The 21,624-nt window shown below is 31.3% G+C and overlaps 3 protein-coding genes and 1 long non-coding RNA gene across 8 annotated transcripts; 1 reads left to right on the top strand and 3 right to left on the bottom strand.

Annotated features, from left to right (window-relative positions):
• Positions 1-691: 691 nt before the first annotated feature.
• LOC132800027 (RING-H2 finger protein ATL48-like) lies at positions 692-1,808 on the bottom strand. The gene has a single exon (XM_060812916.1). The coding sequence runs from the start codon at positions 1,806-1,808 to the stop codon at positions 918-920; it is 891 nt and encodes a 296-aa protein (XP_060668899.1). The 3' UTR covers positions 692-917.
• Positions 1,809-3,374: 1,566 nt separating this feature from the next.
• Positions 3,375-6,840, top strand: LOC107405320 (uncharacterized). Of its 4 annotated transcripts, XR_007238324.2 has the most exons (5): positions 3,375-3,829; positions 4,395-4,551; positions 4,747-4,925; positions 5,293-5,427; positions 6,704-6,840. It is a non-coding gene; the product is annotated as an uncharacterized LOC107405320 (long non-coding RNA). The 4 variants fall into 4 exon arrangements; XR_003054168.3 differs by lacking the exon at positions 5,293-5,427 and having other exon boundaries at positions 3,388-3,829; XR_003054169.3 differs by lacking the exon at positions 6,704-6,840 and having other exon boundaries at positions 3,388-3,829; positions 5,293-5,593.
• On the bottom strand, positions 5,953-8,048 carry LOC107405321 (LOB domain-containing protein 20). The gene is made up of 2 exons (XM_016012356.4): positions 7,135-8,048; positions 5,953-7,054 (listed from the first exon to the last, which is right to left on the bottom strand). The coding sequence occupies exons 1-2, from the start codon at positions 7,528-7,530 to the stop codon at positions 6,689-6,691; spliced, it is 762 nt and encodes a 253-aa protein (XP_015867842.3). The 5' UTR covers positions 7,531-8,048; the 3' UTR covers positions 5,953-6,688.
• Positions 8,049-8,680: 632 nt separating this feature from the next.
• Positions 8,681-14,600, bottom strand: LOC107405323 (probable inactive leucine-rich repeat receptor-like protein kinase At3g03770). Of its 2 annotated transcripts, none has more exons than XM_048465084.2 (8): positions 14,331-14,600; positions 12,235-13,675; positions 11,415-11,548; positions 10,687-10,927; positions 10,291-10,496; positions 10,146-10,198; positions 9,752-9,863; positions 8,681-9,293 (listed from the first exon to the last, which is right to left on the bottom strand). In XM_048465084.2, exons 2-8 carry the CDS (start codon positions 13,568-13,570, stop codon positions 9,048-9,050), a joined length of 2,328 nt encoding a protein of 775 aa, XP_048321041.1. In that variant the 5' UTR covers positions 13,571-13,675; positions 14,331-14,600; the 3' UTR covers positions 8,681-9,047. The 2 variants fall into 2 exon arrangements, with proteins under 2 accessions (XP_048321041.1, XP_015867844.2); XM_016012358.4 differs by lacking the exon at positions 14,331-14,600 and adding an exon at positions 13,849-14,311.
• Positions 14,601-21,624: the final 7,024 nt, after the last annotated feature.

The raw sequence follows: 21,624 nt of genomic DNA, 5'->3' as shown, positions 1-21,624 counted from the left end.
GACTTGGAGAATTGTGTTTTGAGATGGATGTGGAGTCAGTTGACACGTTGAGAATGTGAAAGACGGGAAAAAAAAAAAAAAAAAAACTCGTTTGAGTAGGAGAGGCTCTGATACCATACGAGATAATGACAGATGAGGAGAAAAGTTATTTATTCATTGACTACGTGAACAATTATATACACAAGGACGTACAAGAGATAAACCAGATAAACTATAAAAACTAACTTTCTATATACAAGTGATAATGATAATTACATAGCAGGTATAACATCTGATAAGTATAAAGGAGACCTCAACAGTCACGTGTCTTTGTTAGCATGAATATAAACTTTATGATGAGAAACACATAGACTGCTAAAAAAATGATACATAAGAAGGTTGGTAAAGGAGGAATACCTCCTATCTATTTTTGTTCTTAGCTAATTAGCAAACTCTATATCGCTAAATACCATGGCAGTTATCATATATTTGTGCAAGCTTTAATATAATTTGCATAATGATGTGGTACTAGCTAGTATTATATATTTGTTAATCTCGCAAAAAAGAAAAAGAAATATTGTTAATAAAGAATTAATGGGGAGCTTAGATTAAATGATAAATATGTGTGAATAAGTGGATCAATATTGAATCAAAGAATGTTAGTAACACTGAGAATTCCAATATGTAGATGCTTAGGGAATCAGATTATATATATGTTAGGATTCTAGCTTATTAGTTCTTAAGAGTTGATATTATAAAATTTTATATTTTCTTTAAATTTAATTAAGACAACCTGTTTTGAATTAATTAAAACATCAATGCTACTAGGAGGGCAAGGTAAGGTAGTAATAAGAAAATTATTCATTAAAATATATAGAATAAAATTATCAAAAGAATGAAAGCCAGAGTCGTTGCAGAATTAATTATTAACATTATATTTAAATGGTTAAATCAGTCATGAGATCATCTAGATTTTCCAAACAAAAGTTTCTACAGAGAGGACACGAATTGGATTCCTTCAACCATGAAAGGATGCATTTTTGGTGAAAAACATGGGTGCAATTAGGCAGACGCATCAAGTAAATGCCAGTAGCCCATAAGTCCTGCAAGCAAATTCTGCAATCGCTACCCACAAATTCCTCCTCCTCCTTTTGATTTCTTGAAGAAGAAGAAACTTGAAAAGTGTGCTTCTTCTTCAACTTGTCAAGTGCAATAACTTTCTTATTTTCCTTCTCAAAAATAGTACATATAGCTGGGTTAACACCAGTTAAAACAGTTTCAAATTCCACACGAGCCGAAAAGTGAAATAATATCAATCCAAATCCATCTGAACAATTATCAGACTTCTCGGCCAAAAGTGATGATGCAGTGGATGCCACTCGCTGGGCCAAAAGATCAATGGCGCTTATTGGGCGGTGCTGTTGCTGGTCAAGTAGTATTGGGGTTGGATCAGGAGATATATACGATGATGGGATGAGAAGAGCGTCTGCGGCGCCATGGAGGTGGGCCTGGTCGGGGTCCGATAAACAATTTGAAAGTCCAATTTGAATGCTGGATCGGCATATGGTGGGATTTTGAATGCTATTGGGATGACCAGGCAGAGAGATTGAAGTAATCTGTGTGGGAATTTCTGGGAATTCGTAATTGAAGCCATTGCTGCAAACCATTCGCATCTTGACGTTCAAACAGATGTCCAGCGTAGAAGAAGAAGATGAAGAATTAGCTGCTTCTTCTTCTTCTTCTTCTTCTTCTTCCCGGTTCAACCGCCCTGCAACACGTTCTGCGTCAACGTCAATGTTTACATTCATGGAGGCCAATGTCATCACCATGGCTGATCACACCACAGTATTAAAATCCAAACGGCTATCGAAGAAGTTTTTATTTTTTATTTTATTATTATTTTTTTTATTTTTTTTATTTTTTATTTTTCCTTTTTTTAGAACGATATGAGCAAAGAAATTAGGTTTAATTAATAGTAATGTATACGTATATGTATAAATAGGGGTACTCGTTTGTAGGTATCCAATTCCTAGCTAGGGAAATATTTTAATTTTATTAGGAATTCAATTAATTTCACTATATATCCCTCTTTTAAGAAAGAAATAAAATAATGGTTAACCTGCACCAAAAAAGTTAAATAAAGAATAGGATAATATCTGCTCATAAGCTTGTCCTAACCGTATAATCATTAAAAGTCCATTTGGATTGGATTGGATTATTGAAAGTTTTATTCAATTTTATTAAATTAAATTTAAAATACTTCAATCTAATTGATCTAAATTTAAAATAGTTTAATATAATCCTGCAACACAAATGAACTATTAAAATCTATAGTCGGATCTAAGATTTAAACCTTGACCTGAATGAAAATCCTTTATTCCATGTTTTAATAAAATATATACATGTATGGTAAAAGATTTAGAGTTGGTAAAATACTCTTCATGTAGAGAACAACCTTATATACATTATAATTTTTATTTTTATATTGAAGTGAGTGAATTCAAACTATCGCTTAATTATCCTAGAGACTATATACGTTGTAATTAAATTGAACTTATATCTATATAAATATATATAGATAGAACAATGCTATATGATTGATCCATGTCTGGTCATACGCATGCAAGGTACAAAGGGGCCTATGAGTACTTGGTTGGACATGTTCACCCACCATAATGTAGGCATTGATACCTACAATAGAAAAATTTTATAGATCAGACAAATATACCTACCGTTAGATTATATAATTTGAAGGACTTAAATTATTTGTTAACTGCTTAATCAAAAGGCTTTGTGTAAGGAACATCCCATGAATACAAATGTTTTGGACAAATATATTTACAAATAATTTTATTTTTTTAATTTATCTAATCAAAAATTTAGATTAAAAAAAAATAGCATTATTGTTTAGTTTATATAAATAATTAATATTTTCAAAATCAGATTATATTCGAACTCTAGCTATCTTCATTTAATTATGATAAGTTGTCTTTTGTCTTTTTTTTTTCTTTTTTTCGGTTGTAATAGATGAGTTGTTCATATAAAAAAATAGATAAGTTGTTTTAAATTAATTAAAATATATAGAATAAAATTATCAAAGAATGAGAGCCACAACACAGATATCTCGTATATCTATATCTAGTGCTACCCTTGAATTAATGACAACCTTTCTGATAAAATTAAAAGAGCCTCAAGTTTTTTTTTTTTTTTTTTGGAATAATAAAGAGCCTTAAGTTGGGCAAATAAGCCTAATTGAACAAATTGAAAACATTAGAGGCTAGGTTGAAACAAAAATAAAATTAGAACACATTCTATTGAAAACATTAAATAAATAGATGATGTGCTGAAATTGGGCATAAGCGTGCGCAAGAGGCAGGTTAAGACCAAGCCCAAGCCTATTCATAACCAAATTGACAAAACAAACCCATAGGTTGACAAGCAAAAACCCAACCCAACCACCTTCAGTAAAAAAAAACTCTGCAAATCCAAACGGTGCTCATCAATGGCGGAAAGCTAGTCCTTCTCTCCCATGGCCGACGCCAAAGGAGCTCGCGAGCCATTTCTTTCACAAGGGAAGTGGCTCTACCAAATCTCCAAATCCATTACTCTCTCCGTTCCCTCCGACGCCCACAGAGCCCTTGAGAGTTTTCCCGTTGCTAATCTCTCATCATCTTCCTCACAATTCTCTCTGCGCCAATCTTGGGGCTCGAGCTCTGCCGAGGACGACTAAATGGGTGGGGTGGACTCGGTATGGAAAACGGTGCGAATGGACGATTCGGTCGGCAGTGTGACAGGGTTTGGGTGCCGAAAGTGTGGAGAAGAAGGAAATTATCCATATGCATTAATGCAGGTATTTTTTTTTTTTTTAACCCATAATTGAAAGTGTTTGTTTTTCATTTTTCAGTGAATTTTTATAGTACTGTGTTATCCTAAAAAAAGTTATTATGATTAGCTTTGCTTATATGTTGATTAGGTATTAATTATTATTCGATAAATCTACTGGTTTATGTGCTTGTATTGTTGTATTCATACACTGGAATCAGTGTAATGGAAGGGATCAATTAGAAGATTTGTCAATGGAGGAATTCTACAGCTGATAAAACAAAATATTCTTGCATTGGGTTTAGGAATTAGATGGCTTCAGTTTCTCTGTAGTTTGATCAAACCAAAAACAATTGGCAAAATTTGAGAGACCACATTTGTTGTCTTTTGACAATGGTTCATCATTTGTCTGTCTGATGGACATAGATTAAAATTATGGCAATTTTTTATTTTTGGGAGTTTTTAGTGCGTCTGTGTGGAGAACATTGGCAATAATAACTTGTTAAGTGTGTGTATTTGTTGAGTTTGTATTCTCTTTAATATATATTAGGTATATTTTTCTGAAAATCTTTCATTCTACTTTCCTTGGGAAGACAAGCTCTTGACAACCGAAGAAGCAAGAAGGCGGCAACAAATGTATGATGAACTCGCATTAGGTGGTCTAGTTTCTCCCTGCAATTTTGGTTGTGTGGGAGCATCTTCCATCTGGGAATTCATATTTAAGAGTCAACATTGATGCCACAAGAATTGGTAATGTTGCTCTATTTATTAATCATTCATGTGATGGTAGTAATTTATCGAACATTACTGGTAGAAGTTCAGGAGCTCTGATTCCTCACATTTGCTTCTATGCTTCCAAAGACATAAAACAATATGAAGAACTTACTTTTAGTTATGGTGGATTCAGGCTACGTTATAACATTTTGCCATATGTTTCTGTGGCAGCTCGAGCTGTTTCGCATCATTACCCTCGGAGCAAACATAATGGCTCTTTCTTGCTGTAGAGTAAGGTACGTCTGCTGCGGGGGCTTGAATTATGTTCTTATAGCAGGGGAGAAAAAGGAAATGAGATTAACATTTGGGGCTTCCATATAGGACAGTTACATTGAGCCATAATTGCAATGGTAAAGTATGGATTTTTTTATGGATGAAATTCATTATTTAAATAACTAGTTGCATAATGCAATTAAACCCTTGTTTAGTCCAAATTTTATCTTATATTGTAATATAATTGAGTTGGTAATTCCAATGGACACACCAATCCCGTATTGCTTCATTGAATTTAAATTTGGACTTAATTTGCAGTTGGAAGTTTCATGTAATAACTTACCAGCAGTCTAGATGACTGATCATGTTAGGAAAAATTGCTTCCATTGCTTCATTTGTTGTGATTCAAGATGAAGACCAATTTAACACTTTTGAAAGAGGTCCTTATTATTAGCATGTTTTCAATCTAGTTTGCTTATCAGCCAACACTAGACGTCCTTGTAGGTGACATTGGGTGATTGATCCCACCAATGCAAGTAACTACAGCTGTTTTGATGCTCCAAAAGTGCTGACCAAGCCCTTGCTGTTTCCAAATTATGGGACTTTAGTAGTCGTGGGCAAGCTTCCTTTATATGATTAGTATGGTTCCACACACACCTTAGAAATTAAAGTACACATTTATTTATTTTTCCCTTTTATGATTTTATAAATGTGGGTACATGCAGTTTTTATGTCAATGGGTATTGGATGTGGGTGGGTATTATAATATGTAGTTTTTGATCCATAGTTGATCTATCTTTCTTCTCTTCGACCTTTTTTATTTTTTCAAAAAATACATATATATATATATATATATACACACACACATAATATTTTTTGATTTTCTTGCTAAATCGAAGTAGATTAACGACATCACGAAGATGGTATTAAATTATTAACAATATCTTTCTAATTTACAATTTTTTTTTTTGGGGTGAATTTCTAATTTACTAATTTAGAGTTAGAATGAGCAGAAAATCAAAATGTGAAAGATTACGCTTTTTTATTTCAAAATGCTTATTCCATTAACGTTGGAATCGAATGACAAAAGAATGATGATTGCACATTAAATATGGGTGTGTATAAAAATGTGTTAACCATTGTAAGCAATCAAACTACTGTTTCTTTTTTTTTTCCTTTAATTTGTTTATTCTTTTCTGTGATTTATAGGCATATCTTTAGAAAATAATAAACTTTTGCAATGGGTTCTTAATTTTGTGTTTAATTTTCCATTTTTTTAGTGAAAATTATTGTCTATCATTCTCATTCTTTAAGTGTGGTAAATAATGGTGTTTCCTCATACCTAATTTTGTAATTAAAACATCATTTTCTAAACCTACCCTCATTACTATTCGTCTCGTTTCACACTCAAATAAATCGATTAAGGGGCATATATATTTTTTCCCTAAAAATTAATAATTTCTCTACCTTAGATTCTTCTTGGTATATTGACATGCATTTATGACCTTTTTGAAAAAAATAAAATAAAATAAAAAAATGAAAAATTGTTGGATGTTATAAAATAGGCGGCTCAATGTGACCGCATTGTTTAATATTTAACCTCTCCATATGATTAAACTAATTTTTAGCATTTTACTTTCTATTACGTTATCTTTAATATATAAATTTATATTATAATTCCATTCTTCATGTATTAGGCTTCTAATAAAATCAAAGCATAAAACTCTCGCATGCATGCCAAACTTTTTACTTGGAAATCATAACAAAAGCTTTTGTCTATAAATATATAATGTGAAAGCGATAATGGCAATACTGATATTCATACTTTTCTGTAAACTGTATGTATCTTTTGGTATTAAGATACTAATAATAATAATAACAATAATATTGAAAAACTTATTCATCTGCGGTGAAGAATCTCATTGATGAACACATGGGGAATCCGACTCTCTTCCTCATCTTCCTCTTCATCTTGGGATGGCCGAGAAAGCTGCAGTGGCTCCAAGCTCTGAGAAGACGGTGCAGTATCGGCTCCGGCAAGCTCGAAAGTAGAGGTGAAGCTGCCTATATTGATGTGATTAATAGAAGCTGAAGAGTTATTGGCGGAGTATGCCGGCTGAGCCTGCACCATCCCAATGCTCTGCTCTTGCACTACTTGCTGTTGAGCCTGTTGAAGCTGTGAGTTTTGCAGTACGTTTGCAAATGCAAACCTACTGTTCATCAGTTGGCTCTGCACCATTGCCAGCTCCGATTGTAATGCAGCCACCTATGCATATAATATACATACATATTATTGTCCTATCATATGCAGACAAATATAATATGCCTTATGTATTTGTATAGAACCTGTTGTTGTAGAGCAAGGATGGTGGAGACACAACCATAAACGGGATCAGAGAGCCTGGCTTGAGCTTCATACGAAATGGTAACCACCGCATCCTGTCTCCGGTTTACCGGAATATGCAACAAGAGCTTGGACACGTTGCTAGCACCGAACACTTTGTGAACCGCAGCGAACCGAGCAGCTCCTTGGTCAGAACCAAAGTGGGGTGCAAAGATGCATCCACTAACACACTTCCTCCTCAAGAACTTACAGGCTCCACATGGAGCTGGTGGTGCTGATTCACTTGAGGCTGCCGGGTCTGCCGTTGGAGAGGTAGTAGCACGCTTTCCGGTGGGCTTTCGTCTGGATTCGGAGATGGCATGGTCGGGAGGTTGTTGGGGGTGATGGTGATCTGACATGAATGGAGGTTGAAGCTGGAGTTTGGGAAGAGAATGGCAAAAGATGACAAGGATGGTGCCATGAGTGCTTATATGAAGGTGGAGGGTGTGCACGTTAGTCTCGTGATAAGGAGGGGGTTGGCAAGGTGAATGAGGTAAGCTTTGGTTTTGGGAGAGAGAGAGAGAGAGAGAGAGAGAGAGAGAGAGACGTTATGGAGTGAAGGAGGGTGAAGAGAAAGAGAGTGGTGGTGTGAGGTGCACGTGCAAAGGGAGTGTTATACATAGGATATAAAAATTATAATATATAGTTGGTGTTGGTTAAAATAATAGAGTAAAATAATGGTAAATGACAATTGTATGGAACATGGAGATGGTTTAGCCCCTCATGGAAAGGCACTCCCATAATACTTGTGCTGCATATTTGGTATGATTGCTTGGCTTGCTATATAGGAATTTTAATAATATATAAAATTCTTGTTCATATTTTATAGCTTTAACGTGAATTGTATAACAAACCCACTAATTAATAATCATTTTCTTTGTTTTTTTGGAAGACTTTGCTAGATAGGAATAGGAAAGAGGGAAAAAAAAAAAAAATGAATGACAAAAAAGAAACAAGATAAAGAATTGATGATCGTATATATGAGGATAAAAATTGTTAATCATTTTAAGAATAGATGGATTGAAATTTCCACCGACTGTTAAAACTAAGCAAAGAGTCATCCTAAAAAAAGAGAAAAGAGTTGTCCCAACAAGAAGGAAAAAATAAAATATCCTAGCAAAGAGGGAAAAAAAAAAAACAGAAAAATGAAAGCACTATAATATCTAACAGTTTCCAAAAACTAAAAATTTCAAAAGAAACTACTTTGAGAATTACTATAAACTTGAAATGGTTCACAAATATACTTAACATAAAAGAGAAAAATAAAATTGCATTTAGTCTGTATACGGTTTGGACAATACAGCACAACTCATGAAATTCGCAGATGCATAGCTTCTTCATGTTTCCTCTTTTGATCACTTTTGAAACCGCGTCGAGGAAGAGCGAGCAAGCAAGCAAACTGGGAGACAATTCATGAAGAGTTGTGCTCCACAATCTGTAGGGTTAAATTAAAATCCTCCACATGATCAGTAAGATATATAGTACAAAACCTTTTTTGGTAGAAATGTATTGTACAAAACTCGGGATTCTTTATAGACATCAAAATTTGATTTTACAACTTCCATCAATCAGTCAAAGAGATATAAAAAGACTTGGTAATCACAGAAATTTCAGAAATGAACAGGACTCCTAGCTGCAGATCATATTTATCACAAAGGAATTTGAAAATTTGTAATAACTTTGCATTGACTCGCTTATTATTGATCTAGCTCTTTCCCCTGTCATCATGAAACATCAACAAAATCCCACAAGGGGATTAACAAGTGAAACATTAAAGTCTAAAATCACAAGAAAGTGAACTTTTTTTCTTTTCTTTCTTTTTTTTCTTTTTTTTTAAAATGTTTGGAATAGTGAAAGTGAAGGGTTTTTGAGGTTGTTAAGGTGAGATTGAAGAGTCCTCGCTGCTTCGGTATTCACCCCTCCATGCATCCTGAACTTGAGCAGCATACTGCAAGTTCCACAGCACGTCCTCAACTGAAGGTCTGTCTTCTGGGTTCTTAAGCAAACACCTAATACATATTTCCATCATTGTCTTCAATGATTGATCCAAGCAAACCTTATTAACTGCTGGATCAACGACGCTTCTTCTAGCTGAATAATCAGCTGTAACTGCTAGTTGTATCTGCATGGTGTCAAGGAATTTTGTGTACAAATTATGTTCTGATAACTCCCAATCGCAAAGAAAAAGAAAAAAGCATTTTACTTTTTGGTTCTTCAACATGGTACTTGTTTCTTGTGTCCCAAGTTTTCAGATCAGTATAGAAGGTTTGAAAAGTAAATGTAGGAAAATAAAAATCAAGAGCAGAGAAAAAGATCAACTATCTTAAAATTACAAGGCTGCTTAACCATTTGCCTTTCCAAACAACAGGGACAACAATTTTGATCACCACCTGACCACTTATCAATTGTTGTTTGTTGTTGTTGTTTCTTCTTCTTCTACTCCTTTTTTCTTATTCCTTTTCTTTTTTTTTTCTTTTTTTTTTTTCTTTTTTTTTTTTTTTTTGGGTTGGAGAAAAAATGAAGAAATTATCAAAAAGGAGTTCAAAAAGAAATTATAAGAGAATATCAGAAATCACTTACGTGATCTCTGAGTACATCCACTTGATCTGCAGACTTTATTGGTTTCCCCCTGATGATTTCTAATAGTATCACTCCAAAGTTGTAAATATCATTCTTGTTTTCCTGTTCCAACCTGTGAAATAACAGATTTTGAAAGGAAAAAAGTTTACAAGTTAACCAAATAACAATTATAGGAATACATTAAAGTGATTTATCTGACACTTGATTCAGACAAGGATCTCCTTTGAGGAAGATCAAGAGGGGACAAGGTCAGAACAAGAATAATGTACTTTTTTGAGTGCTTAATTGAATCTTTACACCTATAATTGCTCTGTTCATGTAACAATTACAAGCTTTTTATTCATTTGGAACCTTCAACTTCAAGAATCAATACCATCTGAAATTTTTTACCAACCTTGTATCAATGCTGAGATCTCTGGATCCACCCGAAGAAATTCCATGACCAAACTGTAAGGTTGAGTAGAGTAGTAACTAATTCAAAACTTATCAAGGAAAGAAATTAACAACACAGGAAGTGGGAAAAAAAGCTTTCTTCTTACCTTAACCATGTTGTCACCTAAAAAAGGGAGGTTATAGCTGCTAATTTTCGGAACAAGGTTTAGATCCAGTAAAATGTCTGTTATCTCAAGATTGTTTGAATTTACACCAGGTATCATCAATGATTGCAAAAATTGTACACCCTTTGCAATGCCTATAGCAGCTGCAATGCGATCCATCCAATTAAGCGATCGTCTTGGACGACCCTCTGTCCAAATAGAACATAACAAATAATAAAAATGCAGTCATAGAATGAATGTAAAAGTATAAGGAAAAAGCCAGGATAGAGGACAAATGGTGGTTAATTGTAAAAATGGAGAAGTTTCGAATTTGCTTATTTTGGTCAAAGTCTTATATCCTCCACCCCTGAAATTGAATGATGAAGTAAATGGATTTACCAGATATCCAGCTCCTAAGTGTCCCATTTGGTACATATTCAAAGATGAGAAATATTCTGCTGACACTAGAATCATCCAGGTAACATTCGAAACAATGTCCAAGAGCACTGACCAAATGGCGATGTCTGAGTTTCAAAATCAACTCTAGGTAATGCATAAAATTTTGAGTGCTTTGGCTTTTTTTCATTTTTTGGCAACTAATGACAACAAGAGAGCCATCCTTCAGCTGTCCTCTGTACAACTGAGATCATAAAAGTAGAACTCAAAAGTTACAATATGAAAAAAAATTCTGCTAAATCCACAGCTGCACTAACTTTAAAGAGAAATCTTTTCTGGTATTAGATATAGGAGATAACTGATTAAGGCCTGTTTATACTATTCAATAAAACAAACTAAAAAGACAAAGAAGAATTTGAATACATAGAAGTTATATATTTTTTCTTCATAGAATCATTCATCTTTAGCAAAGAATGAAAAGTCTATACTGAAAAGTTAATGAAATAGAGTTTTAGCTTTATGCATCACCATAAGTAACTAGTTAATGACCGGTAGTGTAAGCTAGAAGTAGTTCTGCAACATGACTGAAAAGCAAAAGCATGTCTTCTAAAGGAGATCAAGTTAGCTCTTTTAGGCATGTATTCCGAAACTCATGACAGAAAAATATTCCCCACCTCCTAAAAAAGAAGTAGAAGAAGAAAAATGAACACAATTGTAGTAAATTAGCATACCTGTCCATGAGAACCTTCACCCGTAAAAGCAGACGAATCGAAGTTATCTGTCGCCTCCTTAAGTTCTTCCAATGAAAAGGTTCGATAACCTGGAAGACCAAGTGCTCCCAGCTTCACTGTTTGAGATATATACCCTTCAGGTTAACAGAGAAGAACATAGTGTCAGATTTTCTGAAAAACGTTAGAAGAATTGACAAAAGTGCTCACATAAATTTATATATTTATGTACACACACGTATATATGTATGTAGTTTGCAAGTATTATAACTATATCTACTACAGCTACAAGTATTAGGTTTATGAAAGATCTATAACTTGGATGTATGGTTTGCAGATCAACTCCTCCCTGCCCCCACTGATAAATCCAGAAAAGCATTTTGCTACTAGAACATTCTTGCTATTCAACTCCATCACATAGCTCACCTATATATCATTTCAATATAAAGATTCATAAACTTTTACAGATAAGGAAGTGCTTGTTGTTCTTTTAAGGATAAAATTGTATTCATTTCTTCAACTACAGATCGAAGACAGGAACTTAATAAGTTTTATTGCTGTATAGAGTTTCTGACATATTACATGATATAAACCAGAATTTGCAGCTTAGTTTTCAGTTTTAATAAATTTGTTAAGCCAATACCTCCCTAGAACACTAGAAAATCACTTAGTATCCAGAGACAGCATGATCGAATTGAAAAATTAATGGAAGTAAGATATATTTGAGAAATTCAAAAGTATCTGTTAGCCAAGCTCAAGATTTTTCACAGGAAAAAGATATAAATGAACATATCTGCATTAGGAGAGAGAGATGAAAGCTTACTTGCATCAGAGAGCAACTTAGAGGTATAACCAGATGACGCGTTCTCTGTTATTGATCTTGTTGGAGATTTGTTAATTGCCCTCTTGGAACTGAGTCTTCTATATATTAAGAAAATTAAACCAACAAGTGCAATCCCTCCGAATACACCTCCAATTATACCCAGGGCTAGAACTGCTTTCGAAGCTTGCTTTTGTTTCTTTCTATCTGGTAAGATTCCCACTGCTAAAGCCTCATTTCGACAAAATGGAAATGGATGCTGATTTTGTTTCCTAGTTGCTAAACAATTCCTAGAAAACAGTACAACCTTGTCCTTAGAGTCAGGCACAAGACAGTTGGGTAGACTCCCAGTCAAAAAATTTGAGGACAAATCTACAAATTTAAGATCAGCATTGCAAGATAGGTTATCGAAAAGCATTCCTGTGAGTTTGTTTTCTGCAATATTTAGATGAGTAATGGAAGGCAGCGACAGCAACAATGTCGGAAATGGCCCCACAAACGTATTGAAAGAGATGTCCAGATATTGAAGCTGATAATAGGAGCTCACTTCAGCAGGAATACCAGACCTAAACTTGTTCTTACTCAGTACAAGGGTAACCAACTTGTTTCCAAGTCGAGGAAACTGCGGTCCAAATGCATTATCTTCCAATTCAAGAACTTGAAGGTTTGTCAAGTGACTAAAATCAGGAACCTGACCATAAAAATGGTTATGTGAAAGGGAAAGAATTCTTAGATTTTCCAGATCAGAAAAAGAAGTTGGCAAAGAACCATTGAACAGATTGTTCTTCAAACTCAAAACGGCCAAAACTGAGAATGAACTCAACCAATTTGGCAGCCTACCAGAGAACATGTTATCATCAAGAATGATTGTTTGGAGGCTTGTCAATGACGAAAGCTCCTGAGGGATGGCACCATAAAGGAAATTCGAACTCACATTGAGTATTTCCAATGACGGTAAACGCGAGACTTTACCAGGCAAAGGTCCCCATAAACCAAGAGAAACCAATGTCAAGACTTTCAAATCTTGAAGCTTGACAAGAGTTGTCATGAAGGAATCTATAGAGAAGTTCCGAGGCAACAGAGGAGCTCCCTTTTTCCCAATTATATGGAGTTGGGTTACGCTTCCTTCATAGCAAATAACACTGGAAGATGAAGTTGGTTCAGAGTTACAAAAATCTGTATTGTTATCCCAGCCACTTAAAATGGTTGGAAAGTTTAAAAGTGCCTGAATTCTTAGAAGGGTCTGAGATTGGGAGGATTGAGCTTGCTCAGAATGACAAATTGAAAGCAAAATGATAACAAGAACTAGAAACTGAGAATGGTGGGATAGTTTTGCCATTGACTGTAAACCCAGAACAAAGTGCCAATGAACATAAGGATATTGCAAAGCTTTCACAAACTAGAAAAATTTGAACAAATTGAAGAAGGTAATGAAATGATCCTCCTGCAAATCATATTAGAACAATAGAGCAACAAAATCAAACACATCGTTAATACATCATATAAACAAGGAATCAATTATTAGGAACTTTCATTCTGTCGTATACATTATATGTCTTCAATTCTTTCTATGTTTATAGAAGTGAACATGAATTATTCAGAATTCATGGAGCTAACCTCAATGAAATTTGGAAAAACAAAACAAAACTTTGACTCTGAGTCTCATTCTCAAACTTGGAGATTCAAATTAACCCCTCTAACAAAAATTTTCTGGATATGTTCTTTTTTTTTTTTTTTTTTCTTCTTTTTTTTTTTTTTTTTTTTTTCTCTCCAACAATCAAACGGGATATAGATGTAGGTAATTGAAGTCCACAAGTTTTTTGGTCTGGTACTGTTTCAAAAAAGTCAGATAAAGCAACTAAAAATAGATGACTGTGACTTGTAACTGAAGTAAATATCCACCATACATGCTCCCAAATAAAGTACATAAAAACTACACTAAAATCCTATTTTCAAAAACCCCCCAAAAAATCATACTTAGCAATTCTCACATCTCAAACTTCATCAAATCCAAAAAACCCATCAAGAAATCCAGACAAGTTACACAAGCTATTCAAATCACCCACTGGAAAAATGTTAAAAAGACCAAATTCAGTAACCTGTTTAGGAAGTACTTCAAATCTGATAAACAGACACAGAATGGGAGTTTCTTCTCCAGAAGTCAGTTTCTCATGCTCAAAGAGTACTCAGACAGTCCAGTGACACGTGGTTCAAAGGAAACATGTAACAGTCAAAAGAGAAACCACTGACATGACCTGGAAACATTCACAAACCGACATATGAAATTTTTTACCAAATAATATTAAAATTGAAACCCACTATTTTTTTCTTTCTTTCTTCCATTTTTTTTTTTTTTGGGGCCATAGTTATTTTAATTATTGCTTTTTTGGAAGGTCTAAAGAGAAAGCATTTGTTGGACTAAAAAAAAAAAAAGCCAAAAAGATTCTTGCAGAGGAGAACCCTTTATTCCTCTCTCTCAGAAACCTTTAGAAACAGTGTGGAGTCCATCAGATTTATTTTTGGCATGTTGGAATTGGAACTTACTCAAAATTTTATTCCTTTATTTATTTATTTTTTTAAATAAAAAAAAATTAAAGGTGGGCAAATGCACAAGGCACAGACTGTCATATAAGCTTTCACTTTCTGGGTTCTGATATGGTTTGGCTTTCACTTGTCATGTCACTTTGTGAATGTGGCCCCTTATTCATGGTCTCTTTGCTTTTGGCGCCTTTTTCTTTTTCCCTCTTAACTATGCTTTTAGAGTTATTCCCTGTTTTCCTTAATTTTAACAAACACAGAAAAGACAAATTTTTCTATCTAAAATTTATTCCAGATATTTTGATAATTATTATTAATTGGAAACCATTTTTGGGTTCAACGTGTTAATATAGCATGAAATTTACTAGAATAAAAAATTTTGTTGTTGGTTTTTTTTTTTTTTTTTTTTCTTTTTTTTTTTTTTTTTGGTTTCTTTGTGTGGATAAAAACAGATGTTGGTATGCTTGAAAATTCTGGCTTCTTTATGGGGCAGAAATGAAGGCAAAAATCCTAAGGCTCCTATCTAGGAAACTTTTTTTGCTTGGCCCAGTCCTAATGGCAAGGTGAAAACACATAAGAATCGAAATGGTTGTTGGATGTTCACCATTAATTCTTTTATGCACATCAATCATATTCATATATAGTTTTACAGGTTAGGACATCATACTTATCTGGCTTCCACATTCACATATGATAGCAACATACACATGTATGCAAGGAAGGAAAAAATAAAAAATAAGAAAACGTATGTAGGCGTGCATGCATATATGTGTTTGACTGAAAATTAATGCCATCGAAATGCCTTAAATTTATAAGAAAATAAAAAAAAGTTGTTAAGTACTAATCAAATCAACATGAAGTGAAGGACGAGGATTAAAATTAGGAATAAAAAAAAATTAAAATCACTTTTTTTTTTCTTGATAAAGGTTTAAAATTTGAATTTCCACCTTTAATACATATATATATATATATATAAAGACTATTTGGATTTAAAAATTTGGGTATTTTACAATAGCACTTTTCTCTTAATATAATAAAAAATATATTTTTTCTTTATAGTAACAAAAAAACCTATGCTTTTTTGAATTACCAAAAAAAAAAAAGAAAAACTATATGTTATATTGAAAATTTACTTTATGTTAGAAAATATATGTCCATATAATTTTAGCAACATAAATTTAAATTACACAAATGTGTTATCTTTAATTTGTATAAATAGACACTCGTTTTTCTTTTTCTTTTTTTTCTTTTATTGATAAATACAAAAACAATAATGTCATAGGAAGGTATGTGTTTATTTTTTGTTTGAAATGGGGATAGGAAGACTTATTGGCTAAGAAAATAATGCAATGATATTGCAGGTACCAATTTGTTTATCTACTCTTAAAAAAAAAAAAAAACTAAGAATATTTTCAATGGTTTTTTTCCTTTTTTCTGTTGGAGCTTATGTGTCAACAAATTTGGAAACTGTTGAAACTTAACTGATATAGTATATATCAATAAATAATATCTATTTAAATTTTTTTGTCCAATAAATTCTATTTAAATCTATGAATAAATAATATCTATTTAAATTTTTTCTCCAATAAATTCTATTTAAAATTTAAAATAGAATGAGTTGGCATATAAAAAAAATTATGAATTGATAAAAAGGGAGATGAGAGAATATGTTGAATCTATGACTCATATTGTCTAACAGACCTTCTATAAGTAGAAAGTCTGTGAAACAGTATCTATTTTTCTTGCTACCACGAGTTCACGTTAACATATCTTTTCCATAGTATCATTGGAGAATATTTTTAAAAAAAATTATATATCCATCTGATGTGGTAAATTTTTTTTTAAAATGGACAAAACTAATTAACTTTATATTATAGTTTATATTAATTTTCACTTTTATCAATTAAAAATAAAAACAAAAAAATTAATAAAAGCCATTTATTTATTCATATTTAATTTAACATATGACAATCAAACATGAGTTTTTTTTTTTTTTTTTCCTTTTGTCTGAGTTTGTTCCTTATTGGAAGAAAACGACTTATAAACAAAAACAGGGAGAAAATTTTAAATGCTTTGATTGCTTTAATTGCTTTTTATAAGAATTTACATATATTTGATGAAATTGTTGTGCAAGCGGTTGATTAGTTTTGGTGGGTGACAAGCTCTTACTCCTAATTTCATCTCCTTTCCATGGAAATCACGATATTCTTGAATTCTTTACATAGGGGATAAATAAATAATTAGTTTAGTTTATCCAATTTTTTTCTTAATCAGGTAACTCATTGATTCCTAACTCATTAGATCGTTGTCTCTTTAATTTTAGTTTAGAAGTCATTTTCTTTGTATGACACATAAAATGAATTAAAATAGTCATGTTGTTATTATGTATTATATTAAATGACCATTAAATTAAATGATTTTAAAATGAATGATTAAAATAAAAAATCAAATACAAACAAAGACCTTCGGTCTAATTTTTAAACTATTATTATATTCTTATATCATTTTATTGTGTCAATTGATAATATTGCATCACTCAATGCAAAGAACACCAACTACATTAGATATTATTTTAATTTTTACATTTATTAAAATAAAATAAAATAAAATAAAAAACTTACCTGATAAAATCGATCATGTGTGTTGATGGGTAAAGAAGTAATTAATTAAATAGCACATAGGGTAATATTATATTATTATTATTATTATTTTTTGAATAATGATATGAAATATATGGAATAATATGTTGCATCGAAAAAGACCGATTTGATACCAATATAGTTCCATCCTTATGTACGATAATGTACATACATCATTATCCTCTCCTATGCATGTGATATGATGAGATTAAACCAACACTATATTTGTATAGCTTGAATTAGCAATGGGGATCTGATGGTATAATGCATCTGATCGATTTCTGACATAATACCTTATTATTATAATATAATAAAAACAAAGTTGTTACTTCAAATTCAAAACCATCCAACTTACTTAACCCAATTGGTAAGAAATCGAACTAGAAACCAAAAAGGACTACATAAATTGCAGCAAACCAGCTATATATACATTTTTTTTTTCATCCCAATAATAATTTGAGAATTATTTTGTCGGTGGTGGTTAAAGAAAGTATCTAGCAAGACAACGAAGATGAACAGGGAAAAAGCATGTTTGCATGGCGTTGGGTAGCAATTGGGAATCACATTAACTTTTTGAGTCAAGACCCACATTATTAAAGTGAAATATGGTCAAGCAAACAAAAGCTCAAAACTCAAAAGCCATCTCTCTCTCTCTCTCTCTCTCTCTCTCTCTCCCCATGGAATTGAGAGCTTTATAATGGACATTTAAAGATGGTTATGAATTTAAGCCCCACACTCTCAGTCATATCCCACCCTTTTCCTATTTAATTATTTGGCTTTTCGGTTCCATTAATGAATTATATATTTTCCCAGGATTTTTTTCATAAGTTCATACCCCAATCATAACTTGACAATTCACATATATATATATATATATATATATATATATTGATATGCTATATGATTTTTGTGAAAAAGATTGGATATTGGTGTTCTTTAATAATCCCAAATCAGTTAAAATGTATAGGCTATGTATAGTTGTTTTGACACCTTTTATGCCTTTATTCTAAGGGAATATAATATGGATATGTCCTTTTGGGTGGGATCAGAATTCAGATTTACTTTAAAAACGCTAAGTTATAACGAAACATGTACATGTTTTGACTTTTAAATAAGAATTTCACTTTCATATCCTATAACCTGTAACAATTAAATTAAGGGTCACATACATTTAGACCTTCTATATACTCTGCATTTTACTTCCCAACTATAAAATAAAAAGTTTTACACTGTTTCACTTTTAATTAGTGTGTCTCTCTAATTTTGCAAAATTTATTAAATAAAATTGCATGATTGCACTAACATGATAGATTTTATTTTATTTTTTAAAAAAAATAGAAAATTAGAAGGAAAAATGCAAACAATAATAATAATTTTAGGATGGCAAAATGTAGTGAACGCTTAAATTTAACATGTAAACCATAGTTAAATTTCACACAATTTGCTAAGGTGTCTTCTAATGAAAACTTTTAATAGGATGCTACACAATATTCCTCAAAGATTAAAATAGTCATCAAATATTGATCATAGTTTAATTCTACTATGTAATTAAATTGCATTTGTTCTACACAATAATAAGTTGAGGCAATTAGAGAGTTGCACTAATTATAGGGCTTTTCTTTTTTCTTTTCATTTCTGTTTCTTGGTTTTCCCCTTTTTTTTTTATCTAGTTAATTATGTTTTGATATTCAATGTAACGCAAATGATTAATAATAGTTGGGAATAATGGATAAGCAGGAAGAATGTTGGCCTGGTGCTAAAATCCCTCACCCCTAATTTATCAAAAATATATATATATATATATATATATATCAGGAGGAGTGTTTGTCTACGAAGTATGATATGGTTGAATGTATTAAATGAAAGATTTGCTATTTTTCCATAAGTTTTGCATCAAGAAAGATAAACATGGTTAGCAAAAATTTGCTACTAATTTATACCTAAAACAAAAATTGCTACTAATCGTAACTCTTTAGCATGGAATGAGGAGGGGCTTATTGGAGGGTTTATAAACTACTAATTAATGAAATTTCCAATTGGTTATCAAAAATAAAATAAAAACTTGAAATCCCTTCAATAAATTATAAGTTGGAGGATAAATTTCTATATGTAGCACGTGCTACTATGTTTATCTTTCTTTTTGAGAGAGGCGGTAAACTCTCAACATATATATGAGAAAATTCGAAAAATTAACCAAACAAATTTTTTTTAATAGTAACTTTGATTGATAATTCCACAAACTTATATAGACAAAAATTACTCCTTGTTCATATGACTGTATAATATAACTTTTACTTTTTGGTTGAAATTAAGTGATTGGACTTGATTAGTCTATATAAGACATGGAAATGACATTATAAGGATACCATCTTGAAATTGTATCCACATATAATAACATATATGCATTATATATAGTTAATAATTGAAGCATTCTCCTATATGCATGCATTTCAGAATGTAACGATGAAAATGACTTGTCAAAGCATAATTACTATTGAAGTTTTTTTTTTTTTTTTTTTTGAAATAAGAGAAATTCATTAATCAAGAAAAAGGAATTCACCTAATTCGCTAGTTAGTTATACCAATCATAAAATTATTCAATACTCAGATTCATTAGCCTTATGTAACTTCATCTCTAAATTGAGTCATTTCAAAGATGCTGGTGAGGATAGAGTAGCAGTATTAATCATTCTCTCTCTTAATGCAACTAACAAATCGAAGGGTATTAAATCTAAAATATAAGAGAGAACACCGAAGGGAATTTCCAAAAATCTTACAGTAAATGCTTTTAGTGCTTGTTTGGCAAGTTTTTTTTTTTTTTTTTTAGTCAAAAGTTCTATTTGAAAGCTAATAGTTTTTTTGTTAAAAAATAAAGATATTTGACAAAAATCAATAAGTATTTGTTATAAAAAAAAAATATAGTTATTTTAGAAAAGCCCAAATTTTATATTTTTTTTACAAAAGCTCTTTTTTTTTAATTTATATGAATACTTAATAAGCATTTAATATAATTATTTTAGTTTCTATGGAAACTTATTGAGTATTTAATACAGTTTTTTTATTTACAGCCAAATACTTATTAACTTTTTAATGATAGTTCTTTTTCAAAAAGATCTATTATACAAAACTCTACAGACTAAAGCTCTATTTCCATTAATTATACCAAACAGACCTTTAGCATACTGATAAAAACAGCCCAAGATGGTTCTTTTGTTAATTTGGGCTCCATATATAGAAATTTTACTATTACAAAAAAAAATAATATTTGAAAAAGGAAATAGTTTAAATGACATTAACTATCTTATTATAAAATATATTTGAGCTATGATGTTAAGGCTCTATTTGGCAGGGCTTTTTTTTTTTGCTTAAAAGCTCTACTGGAAGGTTAAAAGTTCTTTTATAAAAAATAAAAGTATTTGACAAAAATTAATAAGTATTTATTGACAAAAAAATAAGCTTTTTTAAGTTGTTTTAGATAAGTTTAAATTTTAAACTTCTCTACAAAATTTTTTTTTCTTTTACCTTATATAGAAATTTAATATAATTTAATGAGCATTTAATGCAGCATTTTTATTCATAACCAAACACTTATTAGCTTTTTAATAAAAGCTCTTTTTCAAAAAGATCTATTTTATAGACTAAAGCTCCATTTTTATCAGTTATACCAAATAGACCCTAACCTTTGGACCCAAAAAAATAAAATAAAAAAATAAAAAAACTATTTCATTTGATTCGATGCATTTCAAAAGTCTCTAATTAGTTAAATTCTATCTAGTATAAAAAATGAAGTATAAAATAAAGGATAGGTTAGATATTTTCCCAAATTAGCATGATGTTGGTATACCACAAATTATAGCATTAGCATGGTATATCATGTCATTAATGTACCACATATCTAACCTTAGGTTTCACCACTAAATAATAATTAATACATGGGTGATATGGTGCAACAAACTATTTATAAATAGATATTAAATAAATATTAAAAATAAATTAATTGAATATTATATATCATTTGGTCAACAAGTTTAATAAATATTTAAATAAATCTAACATTATTGTTAAATAAATATTTTACTGGATCGATATGTTTTATTTTATTATCATATAATATTATGGATGATCATGGATCATTGAATTTATATATTATATATTTTAATTTATCATTGTATAATCTTATATATGATTATAAATGATTGAATTTATATAGTATATG

Source organism: Ziziphus jujuba, chromosome 11 (genome assembly GCF_031755915.1).
Source record: "Ziziphus jujuba cultivar Dongzao chromosome 11, ASM3175591v1".
In the NCBI taxonomy this organism is placed as follows: domain Eukaryota; kingdom Viridiplantae; phylum Streptophyta; class Magnoliopsida; order Rosales; family Rhamnaceae; genus Ziziphus; species Ziziphus jujuba.
This window is presented reverse-complemented; position numbering and strand designations above follow the sequence as displayed.

What these genes read in the sequence shown, in the direction of transcription:
- LOC132800027 (XM_060812916.1), bottom strand. Translation starts at nt 1,808, where the DNA reads ATGGTGATGACATTGGCCTCCATGAATGTAAACATTGACGTTGACGCA.
- LOC107405321 (XM_016012356.4), bottom strand. Translation starts at nt 7,530, where the DNA reads ATGTCAGATCACCATCACCCCCAACAACCTCCCGACCATGCCATCTCC. An exon ending in TCCTTGCTCTACAACAACAG is followed by an intron (nt 7,055 to 7,134) that starts GTTCTATACAAA and finishes TTATATGCATAG; the next exon opens with GTGGCTGCATTACAATCGGA.
- LOC107405323 (XM_048465084.2), bottom strand. Translation starts at nt 13,570, where the DNA reads ATGGCAAAACTATCCCACCATTCTCAGTTTCTAGTTCTTGTTATCATT. An exon ending in TAAGTTGCTCTCTGATGCAA is followed by an intron (nt 11,549 to 12,234) that starts GTAAGCTTTCAT and finishes GTTAACCTGAAG; the next exon opens with GGTATATATCTCAAACAGTG. An exon ending in GATCTCAGCATTGATACAAG is followed by an intron (nt 9,864 to 10,145) that starts GTTGGTAAAAAA and finishes GTTATTTCACAG; the next exon opens with GTTGGAACAGGAAAACAAGA.